The following is a 19,898-nucleotide window of genomic DNA, read 5'->3' as shown; positions in this document are numbered from 1 at the left end:
GGATTGGTCTGAGAAGTATTTCATGATAGGCAAAGTATTTTTACAAGCAAAATGAGAAATAGCAATTGACTGTTTTATAAAAATAATTAGAATAATAAAAATAATGATTGGGGAAAACAGAAAAGATATGGAATGTTAAAGTGGGGAGATTAATGTCTCTGTACTGACTGACATGCATGGCATTCCCTTTTGAAAAAACAATGTAATACACTGTAAAGTTATATATAATCCAATGTAATATAAAGAAGATTATGATGATAATAAAAATAAAAAAATAAATTAAAAATATATATATATATCCTGAGAGGAGAATGGAGGAGAAGGGATTGCAGCGTGGCCATCCCCCCGGGGGGTGATTTCTCACTTCCTGTCTCTCTGTCTCTGTCTTTTTGGCGAGCACACGTGCCCTATAGCAGAAAAACAAAAACCTCTCCCCCAAAAACACACTAGCACATGTGCGTGTGTGCCCCAGATTCCGACAGGATGGAGGAGACAGGGTTGTGTCATCACCACGCCCCATCAGGAGATGCTTTCTCCCTCTCTCCATCTTTCGAAAAGTCTTTCCAATGAGTGTATGCTTCCTCTGGCAAAAATAAGGGAAAAAGATGTATTTTAGGTCTGGCGCCATATGGTAATGATTGTTATGCAGAGGAAGCTGGATCCCACATGGCCGGCTAGCAGTCAGATTCAAGCCCTGGTGGCAGTATTCCAGGTGTATATGTGCATATGTTCTCTCCCCCCCCCCCCCCCGGGAATGTGCCCTCTGACATCAGGAAAAAATAATAATAAGTACCTGGCACTGGAGCCATGTAAACCCCAGGTTTGGATCCAGGGTTAACTTGGACACTCCAGGTCTACCCAGAGGAACACCATGATCCTGGCTGGCTGGAAAGCTTTGGGGAGGATCTAGGTGTGGCAAGACCCTGGCAAGAGTATCTCTCTCTCTCTCTCTCTCTCTCTCTCTCACTGAAATGAAAGAAAGAAACTTAAAGGATCATGCCCAAGCTTAGTACTGTGCCACCTCATTTTTAATCTGCTGGTGTATTTTAGACATGCAGATTTTTTTTCTCTAAAGTTTCTAGGAATATTTAGTTACAAATGTGTGTACATATATTGGATGGAATATAAATTTTCTATACAAGTATTATTAATATGTAAATTGTTTTATAATTAATTATTCATTTAACTGTTTCTGAAAGGCTATTTTGAATGAAGAATTAATTAGAAACACTTCAAATAAATCAATTTTTATTTTAATTGAAAAATCTTTGACCCATAGATCCAAATTGATATTTTGATGTACAACCAATTTGTTGTGATACTGTAAAGCCTATATTGTAGAGATTTGTCATAGGCAGAAAAATGAAAAACTGTTAAAGGGGCAGTAATTTATTCAGAATTTATGTAATTTTGGAAACGCTTATCTTAATGAGCAGCTTATATGCAGAAATGAAACATTTTAAACTAAAATTAATATGTATTTTATTAAATTTTTTTAACCAGGGGGGACTTTGAAATTATAAACCTTTTCAATATGGCTAATTTTTAAATATATTTTAAAACAATCAAGTGGTTAAAATCCGTCCTGTATGTTAAAATAAGTGAGCCCCTCAAATACAGTCCATTTGAACTCATGACCATAAAGTCCAGTTGATCCAAAGCACATTGGCCCAAGTGCACTGTCAGCTCACTTCAAGTTATTCGTGCAGTTACTGGAATTAGGTGAATGTTTACTCTCCGAAGGAAAAATATCTGTTGACTGCACAATTACTTAAATATTCCGCTCAGCAAAAACACCATAAAATTTGATGCTAAATGACAGAGACAAGACTTTATACTGCGACACATACAGTAATTTCAGGTTACTGTCCGTTGTCTATAAAGAACATACACATTCATTAGAAGAGAAAAATGGGCAAAAACCAGCCAGCTGGTGATGACCAACTACATGACTCGAGTCCCAGACCCAGCAACTTGAAAAATACGCTGCGCTCATGTGCATGCCTGCCTAAACTCCTGGAAGGTGGGACAAGTGAAGGAAAAGGGGTCATGGCGAGGCCATTCCCATGATGGGGTGCTCTCCCACTCTCCGTCTGGTGCTCCCCAGCAAGCATACATGCTCTCTGGCAAAAAGTGTTTTAAAAAAGAAAAAAAACAGACATGAACATTTTTTTTTCACAAAAATGTGTAATGCAGATGGCCAATAAACACAAAAACATGCCCGCCCTGTATAGAAATAAGCCAAAATTAAAACACTTTTTCTTTCAGAATGAAATGTATTGTTTGCAGAATATTGATGAAGGTGTGAAGAAATGGAAAAATACACTTGCTAGAAATTACCTTTATAGGAGCATTTTTGGTAATAGAGCTATTTTTTATTTTCATCAAAGTGAACACATTCTTTTGGTTTTTTTCAGAGAGGTTTTTGCTCTAGGGCACATGTACTCACTAGAAAGACAGAGAGAGACAGAGAGATAGAAAGAGAGAAATCCCCTCCACCCCCATGGGGGATGGCCACACCGCAATCCCTTCTCCTCCATTCTCCTCTTGGGATCTTGGGCACGCATGCACACGCGCCCAGTGTGAGTTTAAACCACCACAAATTATACAAAATGGGGTGTACATATAATACTGACATAGAGTTATTTAGAAGACAAGTGAGTGGTATTACCTGTTCCCAAGGTTACATAAGCTGTGGAAATAGTCTAATATGTCAATAAAGAAAAAATAAATACAGGACTCGAACCACGGTCAGCTACATGGGAGTTCAGCGACTGTTTTTAGAATTCACCTGGTAAATCATATGTACCATAATGTGTTGTAGAATCATATTAAATCCCATCAATTAAACATGTATTTCTTACAAAAAGTTCTTGTATTAGTTACTAGAAAAAGATTGTAAATGCTTGGCAACCAATCTACTAAAACTTTTTCTTTTTTCTCTTTTTAGGAGAGTTAATCTTGGCCTATCCGGTGTGAATATTTTATGGATTTTTGGCGAGTAGTGAGTCGTTTAATTCCAAACATTTGGACTTTGATTTTACTGAACCAGAAGGAGTTGAATATAAGCATTTGAGTCACTGCCGCTTCTGAAATAAGATACATGTGTGTTTCTGTTAAGACTCTTCAGGTTTAATGAAAAATCAGCTATTGTGAAACCTTGTAAAACTATATCCTCTATCTTTTATACCAAGGGATATTACCTTTGATTTTATATCACATTTCAGACATTTCATTTGACTTAAAACTGCAACCCTTTGAATTTGTGTTTATGCAGATCGGTGCAGTTCTCCCTTAACTAAATAAATGTAAGAGGCCTTCTCATTGTATCTCCCAGACAAGAATCATCCACCCAGGTCTTCCATCACAAAAATGTTCTCTTAGTCATGTTATATGCAATACAAGTATGTGCAACATAAACCATGTTATATGCAGTTTAAGTAATTTTTAAAAAAGATCGTTGCCAATTTAGTTTTTTATCTCTGTATTTCCCTGGTGTTCTTTAAGAGGGCCTAAAACCAGCATTCAAAGCAGTGAGATTAAATCTTCTAAGTAATATATTAGTCCATGAATATTTTTAAATGCTATTAAAAGATGTTTGACATTATTGGCCTTTAAAAAAGTCAACTCTTGAATTAAATTAACTAGTAGAATTAAATTGAGTTTCAGTTAAGAATCTGAGCCCATGAAGAAAACTTCACTGCTTTGCTTTTAGCAACTCAGTGTCACTACTCCATAATAGAGTTCCCTTCTTTCAGGTACCTGAGTTTTTTACATACGTTCAGACTGTCTGGAGTGTATGAAGTTACCAAATTTGTAAGTTTTGCTTGACTCTTATCTTTCTGTGTATGTGATAGCCAGCAATTGTATTTATTTTTTCTTTATTGACATATTATTAGAGACTATTTCCACAGCTTATGTAACCTTGGGAACAGGTAATACCACTCACTTGTCTTCTAAATAACTCTATGTCAGTATTGTATGTACACCCCATTTTGTATAATTTGTAAACTGTTCTTCAGAAGTTCGTGTTTTTTAAAAGTTGATGTCCAGAGGAAAGGAACTTGCTGTCTTTTAGCTGTTGTTAAGTATGTTTGGTGTGCTGTTTTAGAAAAAAATACCAGTTCATTATGTTAAATATAATAACGTGTTACAATTTAAATCTGTTGGATCAAAAGTTGTTGATGATGCCATGGACTAGCAGTTGCTATGCTGTTAAACTGTGCGGTTGCATGTACTTTATTAAAAACACTCAGAAAATTTAATAGGACTTAAGACAAAAGTCTTTTATTCTTTATAAGATTTAGGTAGTTGTTAAGTGTCTATCAAAAAAATACAATATGCTGGGACCAGCAGTTGGTGTAATGGCTGTGTCGCTGGACTCCCATGTAGTCTACCACGGTTCGAGTCCTGGACCTGGTGGCTTAAAATCATGCCAGGCGTGTGTGCATGCGTGCCCAAGATCCTGAGAGGAGAATGGAGAAGGAATTATGGCATGGCTGTTCCCCCTGGGGGGTGATTTCTCACTTTCTGTCTCTCTTTCTGGTGAGCGCACACACCCTATAGCAAAAACCTCTAAAAAAAAAAAAAAATACAGTATGCAGTAAATACATGTGTAAAAAGACTAGGGATACTAAAAAGAAAGCTGTTTTATTTGCGTACTAAGTCTGTGGGCTGCTATATTCTAGTAGCATTCCTGTATTAACTTTTTAAAGAATGATGAATTTTATTTGTTATTTTTATTATTATTATTTTAACTTGCTATAGGGCACACTCACCAGAGACAGTAAGAGGGAGAGGAAAATGAGGAAGCAAGATGCCAGGTCTGGGTTTTGAACTATAACTGGCCTTGTAGTCCAGCACCTTAAATCACACCACCTGCCGGCCCACCTATGTTAACTTTTTTTTTAGAATGTTTTAGTCAGTTTGTACTTAAATACAGCTTTTTCTTTTTTAGAGAGATTATTGCTATAGGGTACATGTGCCTGCCAGAGAGACAGAAAGTAAGAAATCATCCCCCAGGGGCGATGGCCATGCATGCACATGCACCTGGCGTGAGTTTGAAGCCACCAGGTCCTGGACTCAAACCTCAGTTGACTACTTGGGAGTCCAATAACGTGACCAGCTGCTGGTCCCCAGTTTGTGTGTGTGTGTGTGTTTGTTTTGCTATAAGGCTCATGTGTTAATAGGTCAGGGAGGAAGAAAAAAAAATCACACCCCACCCCACCCCACCCCTCCATGGGGATGGCCACTGCATCTCTTCTCCTTCATTCTCCTCTTGGGATTTTGGGCACACACATACATGTGCAGGTGTGTTTTTTAAGCTACCAGGTTCAGGAATCCAGCCATATAGCCTTATGGGATTCAGCCGCCTTAACCTGTGCCACCTGCTGGCCCCTAAATACAACTTTTATGAAAAATACTTCGGTGAATTAGTTTGAAGGGTGAACTTCAGGAAGACAGTGCACTACAAATACAGCAAATGTTTTGGTTCCTGTGTTAAAATGAGTAAATATCTGGGGCCAGCAGTTAGCCTAACAGCTATGTAGCTGAACTCCCATGTGGTCGACTACAGTTCAAGTACTGGACCCGGTGGCTTAAACTCACGCCAGGCGCATGTGTGTGTGAGTGCCCAAGATCCCGAGAGGAAAATGGAGGAGAAAGGATTGCAGAGTGGTCATCCCACTGGGGGGTGATTTCTTGCTTTCTGTCTCTCTGCCTCTATCTCTGGCGAGTGCACACAGCCCTATAGCAAAAACTTCTCAAAAAAAAAAAAAAAAAGAGTAAATATCTACTAGTATTTCTAATCAAATGTTACTTATAGCATTTATTTGTTACAAGTTTTTCTTTTACATTGCTGACTCTTGTGGTATTAGACCCACTAATTTTCTAGATTTTACAAAACGTATCATTTATCCTTTTCTTCCTTTGTGAATATATTTCAGCCTTTACTTAAGCCAAGTTTGTTTAATGGAGTAAGAGGGGAGTCCTTTAAAATGCTCATGGAGAGCCCAGCAGGTGGCATAGTGGCTAACACACTGGACTCTCACATTGCTGACTGTGGTTCAAGTCATGGACCCAGTGGCTTGAAACTCACACCAGGTGTGTGTGCATGCATGCCCAGAACCCGAGAGGAAAAGGGATTACAGTGTGGCCATTCTCCAAGGAAGGGGATGATTTCTTGCTTTCTGTCTCTGTCTCTCCAGCAAGCGCACATGCCTGTAGCAAAACATTTTTTTAAAAATGCTCATGCGGTGCCGGGACTAGCTTAGTATGAACACGTTTTTTTGAGTGGGGAAGGCTGTGGATTAGAAATAGACGTAATAGGGCTGGCAGATGGCATGGTGGTTAAGGGCACCGGACTCCCACATGGCTGACCGCAGTTCGAGTCCTGGACCTGGCAGCCTGCTTTCTCACTTTCCCTTTCTGTTTCTCTGTCTCTCTGGTCAAATTAAAAACTAATAACAAATGGAACTAAATAATTTTTTTTCTAAAGAAATAGACACAATAATAAAATACACAAAGACATACAAGTATAGAAAAGCAAGGATTGGATGGACACAGCTTTTCTGATGGAGAAGTTGCAACCAGAACCAGCCTCAGGTTTATTCTTTTAAAGGGCAGAGAATAGCGGAAGGGGAAAATGGGATGTAAAAGGAATGGGGAAGAAGGAAGTGGAATGCAAAGAGAATAAGGGAGGAGAAATTAGAATGCAAAGCCAGTTTTTGGATGTAAATTATTTGAGGATGTGAAAATGACTGGCGCCATATAATTTTTTTTTTATTTTTGGGGCAGACAATCTGATAAATGCTTGTGACTTTCTTTAGCCTGATACTGGGCAGTATCGAGGTATTGGGTATCAACAATAATAGGAAGACAGCGATTGACGACAGGCAGGTACTGCTTTGTCACAGGCCATGTAGCAAATAGTCTCTAATCAAAAAGCAAGACAAATTTTGTTAAAACAATTGGCCTTTAAAAATGCTAATGTCTCGGAAACCAGCAGTTAGTGTAATGGCTATGTCGCTGGACTCCCACGTAGTCGACCGCGGTTCGCGTCCCGGACCCGGTGGCTTAAAAACTCACGCCGGGCGCGTGTGCGTGCGTGTCCAAGATCCCGAGAGGAGAATGGAGGAGAAGGGATTGCGGCGTGACCATCCCCCCTGGGGGGGTGATTTCTCGCTTTCTGTCTCTATGTCTCTCTCTGTCTGTCTGGCGAGCGCACGCGCCCTACAGTGAAAATCTCTCCCAAAAAAAAAAAAAAATGCTAATGCCTCTTATAAAACAGCTCTATTACTCAAAAAAAAAAAAAAAAAAAGCGGGGACAGTAAATAATTTCATTAGACTGTGTCAAGACATTTAAAAACCACAAATCCAGGGCATGGCTATATAGCAGCTGCATTAAAAAAAGTTATGCAACAAAAGTTTTTTAAAAATTGTTTCAATTATGACATACCAAGATATATGGCCCATGACTATCAATACCGTAAACAATAAAAAAAATACACTACAAAAAAAACTAAAGGCCCAACACCTACACCCACAAAAGTCCCCAAAATATATACTAAATGCCAGAAAAAAAGGCATCCTGCCAGTAAATGTAAATCCAAAGCAGACATAGGTGGGAGGCTGCGAAGGCCCCCAAAAAACGAGACACAGGGCCGGCCCTAGCCCCGTCAAACAGTAGGGGCACTCTCAATGTTCTCTCAGGCAACACAAGACAGTCGAGTCAATCAAAAGTGTTTAACAAGCCACAAAAGACCTCTATCAGACAACCCCAAGTAACACGAGTAAATCTCAGCCCCACGTTGGGCGCCACTTTGCCGGGACTAGCTCAGCATGAACACGTTTTTCTGAGTGGGGAAGGCTGCGGATTAGAAATAGACGCTATAACAAATTACACAAAGGCACACAAGCATAGGAAAGCAAGAGTTGGGTGGGCACAGCTTCTCCAATGGAGAAGTTGCAACCAGAACCAGCCTCAGGTTTATTCTTTTAAAGGGCAGAGAATAGGGGAAGGGGAAAATGGGATGTAAAAGGAATGAGGTAGAAGGAAGTGGAATGCAAAGAGAATAAGGGAAGAGAAATTAGAATGCAAAGCCAGTTGGTTTTGGATATAAATCATTTGAGGATGTGAAAATGACTGGCTCCGTGTAATTTTTTTTTTTTTTTGGTGGGGGGGCAATCTAATAAATGTTTGTGACTTTTTTTAGCCTGATACTGGGCAGTATTCGAGGTATTGGGTATTAACAATAACAGGAAGACAACGATTGACAACAGGCAGGTATTGCTTTTGTATGTAGATGCTTCTCAATAGCCCTGCTAGAGTAGCTTACCTTACAGAAGCATATACCTGCATGTGTCTTTAGGCCACATGTTTTAATCACATGTTTTCAGATTGGCTGCTCTCCACAATGCGGGACCAGCAGTTAGCGTAATGCTGGACTCCCACGTAGTCGACTGCGGTTCGAGTCCCAGACCCGGTGGCTTAAACTCATGCCAGGCGCGTCTGCATGTGTGCATGCCCAGGATCCCAAGAGGAGAATGGAGGAAAAGGGATTGCAGTGTGGCCATCCCCCCTGGGGGATGATTTCTCACTTTCTGTCTGTCTCTCTCTGTCTTTCTGGTGAGCACATGCGCCCTACAGCGAAAACCTTTCAAAAAAAAAAAATGCTCATGAAAGGAGCCAACAAGTGGCATGGTTGTTAAGGTGTTGTACTCCAATGTGACTGACTGCAGTTCAAGTCCCAGACTCGGCAACTTGCTTTGCCACTTTCTGTCTCTCTCTGTATCTCTGTCTGTCTCTGGTGAGTGCACATGGCCTACAGTAAATTTAAAAATAGTATATTAAATTTAAAAAAAACTTATGGGAAACTGTGCATAGATTTCAAATTATTTTGCACCAAAACTTATACTTTTTTCTTTAATTTCCCAGAGTGTGTACACTCACCACAAGAGAGACGAGAGACAGAAAGTGATAAAGCATATCCCCTCCGTGGAGGATGGTCACACTGCAGTCCCTTCTCCATTTCTCCCTCCTCTCGAGATGTTTGGTATATACACACACCTGGCATGTTTTTCAAGCACCAGGTTTTTTGGGTTTTTTTGAGGGTTTTTGTTTGTTTGTTTTTGCTATAGGGCGCATGCGCTCACCAGACAGACAGAGAGAGACAGAGAGACAGAAAGAGAGAAATCACCCCCCAGGGGGAATGGCCACGCTGCAATCCCTTCTCCTCCATTCTCCTCTCGAGATCTTGGGTACACACGCACACGTGCCTGGCATGAGTTTTAAGCCACCGGGTCCAGGATGCGAACCGCGGTCGACTACGTGGGAGTCCAGCAGCATAGCCATTACGCTAACTGCTGGTTCCCTCAAGCTGCCAGGTTTAGGACTTGAACCATACAATGTACATGTGGGACCCAGCCACCTTTTAACCACCATGCCACCAGCCTGCCCCAAACTCATACTTTAATCCATTTTTCCACAAGTTTTTTGAAGCTCCCTTTTGCTTAGTTGCTTATAATTCAACTCCTACTGAAACATAGAAATGCTGCATCATGTGGCTTTGTGAAAGGAGGAGATGCTTTTTGTTTAAATTGAACTTTATTATTTTAATTTGACCAGAGAGGGTCAGAGTGTGTGTGAGAGAAAGAGAGAGAGAAAGCAAGCCACCGGGATCAGGACTCAGACCACAGTTGGCCAGGTGGGAGTCCAGTGTCCCTAACCACCACGCCACCTGCAGGCCCTGAAAGTAGGAGATACTTTAAACACTGATAACAAGGAAAGTATGCAGTGTGTGGAGTGGCACTCAGCTCAGCTTCCGAATATAAATCCTTTCTGCACCTGGGTGTTCCTCAAGGGCTGCCTGTGGTCCTGTGTCACTGTCGCTGCTTTTCCTTAGAGATCTCATTCATTCCACGACTTCATTGATCACCTCTGCCTTTAATTCCCAAAGTCATCACCCAGTCTACCGTGTCTCCTGAGCTCCGGTGTTCCATTTCTGGTCACCTGTCAGGCATTTCCACATGGATATCCTGCAGACTCTGTTATGTCTGCAGCTGAATTCACATCTGCTCGACCAGCTGCTCCCCTTACACCCCTTTCTGTTCACTGTCCTACCAGTTGTCCATGCTCTGAACTCTGGTGCCGTCTTTGATTCTTTGAGTTCCCTGGGTCCCCAATCCAATCAGCCAGTGAACATCATCCATTATTTCTTAACAACGTCTCTTGGAGCTGTCCCTTCCCGTTTCTGCCGCCACGGTGCTCGTTCATACCTTATCAACTCAACACGGATCGCTGCAACAGCCTAATTAATCTCAGAGCTTCCTGGCCACCACCGTGCTCCCAGATTTTCAGATTCATCCTGCACATTCTCTTCAAATCCATCTCCGTAAAACACCTGTTTGATCAGTTCATTCCTCTGATAAATTCCTTCACCTGACATTTAAAGCCCTCCACAGTCTGGCACCAGCCTGGCCTTATGCACCTGAATCTTTGGCTCCCGCCGGCATCGGCTGCTCAGTTGGTTCTCTGCGTGCCACCTCTTGCTCATCCCGATTGCTCTGGGGATGCCCCCATTTTGCAGCCTACCCCTGCCCTCAGATTTCCCTGGAATTAGACCTGCTATTTGGAGCTGGTCCTGACCGCTCGAGCTGGCAGTCACTGCTCCCCCGGAGTGATGAGATCTGTGCCCCTTCCTTGGTACTGGGCAGCATACGAATGGGTTCAGAGCTACTTTTTACAATTTTGGGGCTATAGGGCATGTGTGCTCACCAGGATGGCCACAAGGCAATTCCTTCTCTAGTCTCCTCTCAGGATTTTGGGAACACACATACACATGCCTGGTGTGATTTTCAAGCTGCCAGGTCTGGGATTCGAACCACGTAGTCAGTCGGTCATGTGGAACCTAGCACCTTAACCACCACGCCACTTGCTGGCCCCAGAAGCTACTTTTAGTCTAACTGTAGGTCCTCATTTCTTGCCTCACGAGCACTGAGTTTTTTTTACTAGGCTGAGCTGTGCTGCTGCTCAGGAACACTCTACCTTTCGGAAAAAGGTTCAGTTCTCCAAGGGATACCTTTTGAGCTAGCCAAGCTCTGTGGCCAGGTCAGGCCTAAGGATGCATTCCCTAGCTGAACAGCTGCCGCAGCGGGCTGCCTGACAAGGAAGGGGCTAGGAAAAATGGCACAGCCATACCACTTGGAGTCTTCAGCCACCTGTGCAGCAACCTTGTCCCAAATGCTGCAGGACCACCAGGAGGAGCTGGCTGGCCCACCCATCCCTCGGTGGCTTCAGTCATACCTGCCCCTGGGCCATGAGTAGGGTCAAATGTCTCTGCGGACAAGTGGCAGAGGGCCCTCTGGCCAGAGGTTCTGGGGAGGATCTGTGTGGACCTTCGCTCTTGGAGAGAGAGTAGTTTGCACAGTCGGCACCTGCGCTGGCTGCTCAGGCCCCAGGGCATCGCCACACCCCGCCAGCTATGCCAGTATAAAACGGGACGACTCCGTCCATTGTAAGGAAACTCATTCTGGGACCTGACTGAGATGTCATCTTCACAGCCCTGACATATCACACGCCACCCGGCCTCCCTAGCCCAGCTACGACTACCTTCTGCTCCATCTCCCCACCCCCCGACCTGGCCGGCCCCCAGTCACAATTCCACCCTTGTGTCCCGAGCGCTGGGCTTTCTGGTATACCAAGGGAACACTCTCCCTCCTTTCCCATTTCTAAAACTAGAAGGAAAAATAACCCTGAATCAGACTCTGCTTTCATGCCTGTGTCCGGAGTGGGAAAGCCAGAAGGTGCTGATCTGCTCTGCTGGGGGCAAACTTGTTTTCTCTGGAGCAGCAGCCAGCATGATCTCCCTCAGACACATGCTGTGTAGATGGGAGTCAGACGCTCTGTGATAGTTTTGGCCCAGAACACAGGCCCCAGCTTACTGAGCTCCAGCTCCAAAGAAAGAGCCCTGTGTTTCTCACGGGGAGGGGTGTCATCCCCGGACAGCCTGAGGGGCAGAGAGGAACCACTAGCTCCTGAAAGAGACTTGGCAGAAACAAGTCTGAACTAAAGCCATCAGCCCCCAAAACCTGGTGGTTTGAAGTGTTATGTGGCTTCCATCTCAAAAATGAATTTGGAACAATGCTCTGCTTCCAGTTGAGTGTTCTGCATGAGTTTTTAAAAAAAATTTTTTATGCCATCTTCAAAATTCCTGGAGGTAACTACCTTAAAGTAGTGGTCAGACTCCACTTAGGCCAAGGGTCTTGGATCAAATCCACATCCTAGAATACAGTGTCTCAAAGAAGACACTCATCTTCCGTGTAGCCAGAGAAATGCTCTCTCCTTTAAACTGCTTGCTGCTCTCTAAGCTTCTCCCCTCTCACATGCACTCCCCCACCACCACTCCCAGGAGTTTGCGGCTGTCTCCAGCCCGCCCTTCTGGTCCTCTCCTGGCAGGTTCAGTGATGGGCGATACTAGAACAAATACCCAATGACAACTGCGGCTCTCAGCCGGCTGGAACCCCTGTCAACAATGAAGCTTCTGCGACCAACAGTTGGCCTAATGGCTATGTCGCTGGACTCCCGTGTACTTGACTGCAGTTCGCATCCCGGATCCAGTGGCTTAAACTCATGCCAGGTGCGTGTGTGCGTACCCAAGATCCCAGAGGAGAAGGGCTTGCGGTGTGGCCATCCACCTGGGGGCGGGGGGGGGGGGGGGGGGTGTGATTTCTTGCTTTCTGTCTCTGTCTTTCTAGAGAGCGCACGTGCCCTCTTCTCTGTTACTATGGGTTCGTCGAGGTCTTTGCATGTTAGGAGCTCAGTAAATATTTGTTGAATTAATAATGGGGTTTAAAGAACAGAATTCATTTGAAAAGCAGTCCTTTTTTTGGACTGGAATTTTTAGCGAGTGCCTTCTATGCTAAAGACCATGGAGGGCTCTCGGGCTAGCAGGTCAAGCTGGCACTAGGCTGTTGAATCTGCAGTTGTAGAAGGGAAGGCCAGGGGCTAGCAGGTGGTGTGATAGTTAAGGCGCTGAACTACCATGTAGCCAACCTGGGTTCGAGCCCCAGATCTGGTGGTGTTTTCTCACTTTCCCTTTCTCTGGTCAAATCAAGAAATAATAATAACAAATACTATTAAATAAATAATTTTTATAAGCAGGGGAGGGATGGCCAAAGGCCCCCTCTGCATTTCCACATGCTTCTTTTTTGTTAGACTATATGCAAATTGATTCCTTAGAGAAGAGGATTAAGCAGCTAGGAGAAAAAAGCCATCTAGTGACATACATGCTGCTAGTTCTCAGAAGGGTGCCAAGTTTGTGGTGCCTTACAGCTGGAGTTAGGTTGGGGCAGATGCAGTGTCGGTGGGGAATGCTCTGAGTAGGTCCAGGATACCAGGATCCCAGTCCCTGGAGCACTGCGAGTTTTCTCTAAGTATATCTCATTGGACTAGAGGATTTGTTTTCTAAGCTGCTTCTATGGAATCCGCTTCCTCCAACGAGGACACTAAGATGGCCTCGTCCTAACCACAGTCCTAGGCTGTGGCCTGGGCAAGCTCGCAAATGCACACCCTAGCTGTCTACACCCTCAACTACACGAGCATTTCCCAAGTGCTTACTGTGAACAGACACGGTGCAAGAACTGCAAACAAAAAAATGCCGCGATGGGACTGGATGATGGTGCACCCGTAAAATGCAAGGCCCTGCAGGGTTGACCCATGTGGGAGGGTTTCGGATCCACGTCCAGAAATCTCCCTGATATGCTGGGTGCAAGCGCAGCCATGGTCTGGGGTGGGTGGGAGCACTTGGGAAATGAGAATATGGTTATTGTTTCCAGTTTCTGAAGTACTTGCTTGGTTGCTTTTATAATGGAACAGGTCTAGGGAAAAAACGTGGTGTGAATACATGAACACATTTAACTGCAAGGGAATCTAGGAAAAAGTAGTTTATGTTCTCCATGGTCATGTCCATCCTAACACTGGATAAAGGAGAGGAGATATCTAAGTACACCCACAGAGCTGGGGCTACACCCAGCTCCAGGGATGGTTACTGCTGTGGGTGTAGGACCCATTAGTCCTATCCGGCAGGTGGTTAAGGGTGCTGGACTCCTACATGGCTGACCGTGGTTCGAGTCCCGGACCTGGTGGCTTGCTTTCTCACTTTCTCTCTTGCTCGCTCGCTCTCTCACTCGCTCTATCCCTCTCTGGTCAAGTTAAAATAAATAAAGTTAAGTAAAATAATTATTTTTAAAAAAAGAAAATGGAACTGTCGCCAAGTACTTCCTTGACTCACCTGAAAAAAAATTATACACACACACACACATACACACACACACACACATACACACACATACACACATATACTGACCCTCTCTGCCTTCCCCTGGCCCTGGAAATGAGTAAAAAGCCTTAAAAATAAATAAAAATTGCAGATGTGTCCCCAGTGCTCCTTGAACGACATTCTAAGTGTTGTTGCTGCACTGCCCCATAATTTGCAGAATCCAGAGCAAACCGCAGCTGCAGGGCCTCTTGTGTAAGGATTTCAAGACAGTCACAGCGGAGCACTAAGCCAAGCGCAGGCCCCTTCCAAGGGCAAGGGCCCAGGAGATTGCTCAGGAGGCAGGGCTATGAAGCCACTTCTGTGTTCAACCTAACTCAAGAAAGATGCTGTTGTGTTTTTTCCAGACCCTTCAACACTTAAGTGACATTTTTCCCTACTGGACATGGTCTTGGAGGTCACAGTTGGACTGTCTGGTTGTACAGAGGCCCGTGAGGGTCCAGGGCACAGCTCAGCCTTAGTGCCTGCGGCCTCTGCAGAACGCGCCCCTGGACTCTGCCTGTACTATGGGGCTGGTCTCCTCGCCTCCCCTTTAGCACACCAGGCCAGCTCACGGTGCCAGGTCACGGCCTCGTCTGACATCCCCAGCCCTCCCATTGCCTACTCGGGTTAGATCTTCCAGCCTCTGGTCAGAGAGGAGATAGGAGGCTGTCCATGCTGCCCTTTCAGGGAGGTCATAGGAAGGCCTAATGGTGGCCAGGAAGGGAGAACTGGTCACTGCACTCCGATACTCCCTCCCTACCGACACCCCCAGGCTGGCACACGTGACCTAACCACCACAGGCCACAGGCTGACGCTGTCGCACACACAGGACAGCCATCCTGATGGAGCGGGATGTGACAGGCTGGGAGTGTAGGGTCACACAAAGCAGAGGCAGCAGCCATGGCAGGAGAGTGTCCCAGGGGCAGGCGGGCGAGGTATCAGATGGGCACACTTTCCTCCAGGGGACAGCAGGCTGCGCGAGAAGTGTGGTGGAGGACAGGGGAATGATTAGCAAGCAGCGAGAGAGTCACGCAGCCAGTCCCCTGGGCTACCGCGTGTGTTGTGGGCTCTTGGGGCACGGCCTCTGCTGGGCTGCACAGCTGGTGCCAGGAAAGAGCCAGGCTTCCTGCAGGTTTCGTGAGGAGCGGCCAGGGGCCTGGTTTCCAATGACTACCTGCTCCTGGCTGGAATCCAGAGTCAGCCCGCATTATGCCTCTGGGCCTGGCTTGCCTGGGCCTCTGAGCAGACCCCATTTCCCCCACGGCCCCCATACTGTGGGCGCCAGTAACCAAGCCATTTTCCAAGTGGCAGGGCCTCGTCCTACAGGCCCGGGGCCCTGCAGCCTTGGACAGGAAGTGCCTGTGGCTCATGTTTCTAGAAGATGCTTTTCGGAGTTGACTGCCCCTCTCTTTCTTCACACATGGAACCTCTGACAGCACCTCACAGCGCTCTGGTCTGAGGGTCCTGAAAGAGGTGGGGTGGCAACAGGTGGCCGAGGGTAGAAAGGGCAGCAGTTGTGAGAGGGAGCCTACAGTAAGGGGAAGCCCCCTAGAGACACAGGCCAGGCCAGGGCTGCCTGGGCGTGGGAGGCCCACTGTGGCCAGGAGCTCCTGTTCCTCAGGCCCATCCTTCACATAGGCTGTTGCTAACATGAGACTGGAGCTGGGCAGGGAGACAGAGGAAGGTCAAAATGGCCTCTCCTCCTTGCTGACCCAGGTGGCTATTCAAGCCCTAGCTGGGCTGACGTTTCTGAGCTGCCTTGGATCCAGGTGGTCACTCTGGTGCACTGGGAAGGTGTTGGCCTTTCCATGAGTGTGCTAATGGCCCAGAGGATGAGGGACTTTTTCATACCCCTGTGGCTGCTCCTTTACCTGCTAGAAACTTCTTTGTCCCAGCCAGGGTGGGAGGTAGGCCTTGGCCAATCCCAGGAGAGTAAAGCCAGAGTGGTCTTGCCCTGACCTCTGTCCCGTGCCCATCCACCACACAGGTGGAGAAATCTGGCCATCCACACTCAGTGTCGCCTCTCTGTCTTCTTTGTCACTGGTCAGTGGACTTATCCACTCTGCCTAGGGCCCTAGCTGCTGTCACCTGGGCCAGGCACTTACCCATACCATTTTCCCCATCTGCAAAATGAACTCACTGAACCTCAGTGCTGAGGAGGAGGTTATTCAACAGCAGAGTTTGGAAAGGAACAAGAGCCAGGGACCTTTGCTTCTCCGCCCAGACAGGAGAGAACGATGGCCTGAGACCACGATGCAGCACATCCCTGACGCCTAAAACACTGTGACTCCTTGCACGCTCACCGTGGCTTGCCGCACATGCTCAGCCTGAGTCACAAATATAAGCCTCTGTCACAGGCTCCTGCTCAGGCCTGCACTGAGTAGGCCCTTGGTAAATTCAAGGTATGCATGTATGTGTACCAGGTTGGTATGTGGGGATTAGGGTGTGGTTGTGGCCAGGGAGGGCACTGCCCTGGAAGAGTTGGTTTTTATTTCTAGGATTATTTATTTAATTTAATTAATTTATTTTAACTTGACCAAAGGGAGAGAGAAAAGAAAAGTGAGAAAACAAGTGCCAGGTCCAGGAATCGAACCACGGTCAACTGTGTGGGAATCCAATGCTTTAACTACCATGGCCCCCTGGAAAAGATCTTAAACAATGAGGAATCTCATACGTCTTATCTTCTCGGGGCTGCTACAGGCCAGGGCCTTGGTTTGTTCCTGAGTGTGGCTTGCAACCTGACACGACATCTATGAATCTTGTCTAGAATACAGGTGTGGGCCCAGCCCAGTTCACTGAATCAGAGCCTCTAGGGTTAGCACCTCAGGGTCTGCTTTTTGTTTGTTCGTTTCTTCCTAGAGGGCCATGCACTCACCAGAGACAAAGAGGAAGAAGAGAAAGTACTCTCCATGGGGCTTGGCCACACTGCAATCTCTTCTCCGTCTTTCCCTCTTTTGGGATTTTTGGTGTGTGCACACATGTCTGGTGTGTTTCTCCAGCCACCAGGTCTGGGACTCAAACAGCACAGTCATGTGAGGTCTGGTTACCTCAACAACCAGGACAGGGAACTGGCCCATAACCTGCACTTTTTTTAAGAGAATTAATATTTATTAAACTTTTCTTTAACTTTAAAAAATTATTTTATTTGGGACCAGCAGTTGGCGTAATGGCTATGTCACTGGGCTCCCATATAGCCAACCACGGTTCGAGTCCTGGACCTGGTGGCTTAAAATCATGCCAGGTGTGTGTGTGTGCATGCCCAAGATCTCAAGAGGAGAATGAAGGAGAAAGGATTGCAGCATGGTCATCCCCCGTGGCGGGGGGGGGGGAGGGTTGATTTCTCACTTTCTGTCTCTCTGTCTCAGACTCTGTCATCTGGCAAATGCATGCACCCTATACCAAAACCTATCCCCCCCCAAAAAAAATTATTTAACTTTATTTATTTATTTATTTAAATTTGTCCAGAGAGGGACAGAGTGAGAGAGAGAGAAAAGGAAAATGAGAAAGCAAGCCACCAGGCCCAGGACTCAAACCACAGTCAGCCATGTGGAAGTCCAGTGCCCTTATCCACCATGCCACCTGCCAGCCCAAACTTGATTTATTTATTTTAATTTGACCAGAGAGGGAGTGAGAGAGTGAGTGAGAAAGCAAGCTGCCAGGTCTAGGACTCAAACCGCTGTCAGCTATGTGAGAGTCTAGTGCCCTTAACCACCACGCCACCTACCAGCCCCAAACCTGCACTTTTTAACAAAGTCCCAAATAACCCTCCATCATCCTGACACCTGAGAGCCACTGCCATGGCCTTGTGAGTGCACATAAACAGGCGCTGTGGGAGCAGTGGACACGGGTTTTGTTAATACCTGTTGGTGTACTTTTAGGGGTGCCCCCTTCATTCTTGGCAGCAGATATCTCCCTGGTTATAGCTGTTCTTGCATGCGAGCATTCCTGAACTTTTTAATACATTTTATTTTTTATTTAATTACCAGAGGGTTCATGCACTCACCATAAAGAGACAGAGAGACAGAGAGGGAGAAAGCATCCCCCAATGGAGTGTGGTTATGCTACAATCCCTTTGTTGCAGAAAACCAGACGCCAAGGAATGGAAAGCAGCACTCGGAGAGATTAGGAGAACTGTTTATTACATTGGCAGGCACAGAAGAGTCAGCCTGCTAAATCTCCGGCCCCAACTGGGGGTTGGACATAGTCTTTTATGGGAGAATTGGGGAAGGGGGAGGTCTTACGATGGAGAATGGGCTCAGAACCCACCATATGCAGCGTCAAAGGGAAGAGTCCAGTCTGAGAAGCAGGAAGTCTAATCTATTCAAGTTACTAATCTATCCAAGGTACTGATCTATTCAAGGTTTTCAGGTTACCCTGTAGCTCCGAGGAGGGACAGTAAGGGCAGACACTTCAGGAAGCTATCAGCCCTGAGTTATTCATGAATTCAGGGTCCTTCCATATCACCGTCTCTTCCATTTCTCTATCCTAATGGGATTTGGGATGTGCATGCATGCACACATTCAGCATGTTTTTCAAGTTACTGGAGCTGGTCAGCCATGTGGGATCCAGCTTCTGGGCATCCTTAACCACTAGGCCATGGGGCCAATCTGAACTTTTAATTTTTTAAAATCACTCTTGGGATTTTTATTTTTCTTTAATTTGCCAGAAGGTATGTATACTCTCCAGAGAGAGATAGAAAAGAAAGTGAGAAAGCATCCTCCCTCCCCTTGATGGAGGATGGTCACACCACAATCATCTCTATTTCTCCCTCCTTTCGCGATTTTGGCATGCACGCACGTGCCCAGGATGTTTTTCAAGTTGCCAGGTCCAGGACTTGAACCGTGTAGTTGACCATGTACGATCCAGCTGCCTTAACCACCATGCCACCAGCTGGCCCCCAAATCACTTTGGATTAGCCCCCTCAGTCCCATCACACTGTGCTGTTTGGAATACATGTGGGTTACATAGCATTCAGTCACTGCGATTGTTCTGTTGTCAAGCCATCGTAGATTGGTGTTTCTTCACCATTTATAACATCCTTGGGGGCAGACACAGTTCCTGTTTCTTTTCTCTCCTTCTCCCTGGAGCCAACGTACTTGACCTGTCCTAAACTGCCAGCTGAAAGAAAATGACCACTTGGAGATGGTCTGGAGAAGCCCCTGGGAGTTACTGCACTAGTGGGGAGGCCTCTGCAATGGCCCACATACCTGTGGCTGCCTCTTCAACCCTCACACCTGCCTGGGGTGACCTGCCGGCCTGAGCGTCTACCTGGACCACCCTCCCTCACCCCTTTGCTAGATGAACGTGAGGGTGAACCAGGCTCCTCCTGGTAGACCTGGGGCTGAAGTAGATACAGCTGAGCTGTGGGGCAGGGATGGCAGACAGTCGCCACCTTCATCTGCTTGGCTGAGAGCTAGGTAGGGTGGCCAAGGAGCCATCATGCTCACCTGACCTCTGTGCCCAACCCTGTCCAGCCTCCATGCCAGCTGCCTCCTCTTCTAGCCCAGCAGAACTGAGAGTGCTTATCCATGGGGACAGGCCCAGGGCTTGCCCCACAGCTGGGGGAGGGAGACAGCACCCCTA

General features: G+C 46.0%; 1 protein-coding gene across 2 annotated transcripts in view; it reads left to right on the top strand.

Moving 5' to 3' along the window:
• The window catches only part of TMEM209 (transmembrane protein 209), an 84,900-nt gene extending 80,625 nt beyond the window's left edge, over positions 1-4,275 (top strand). For both annotated transcript variants that reach the window (XM_006158820.2, XM_006158819.3), the window contains exon 15: positions 2,951-4,275. In XM_006158820.2, the coding sequence (XP_006158882.1) occupies positions 2,951-3,005 (55 nt within the window). In that variant the 3' untranslated portion in view covers positions 3,006-4,275. The remainder of the gene's footprint in view (positions 1-2,950) is intronic.
• Positions 4,276-19,898: the final 15,623 nt, after the last annotated feature.

Source organism: Tupaia chinensis, unplaced genomic scaffold (assembly GCF_000334495.1).
Source record: "Tupaia chinensis unplaced genomic scaffold, TupChi_1.0 Scaffold000610_1, whole genome shotgun sequence".
NCBI classification, from domain to species: domain Eukaryota; kingdom Metazoa; phylum Chordata; class Mammalia; order Scandentia; family Tupaiidae; genus Tupaia; species Tupaia belangeri.
The sequence above is the reverse complement of the archived record's forward strand: the minus strand, read 5'-3'. Positions and strand labels throughout refer to the sequence as shown.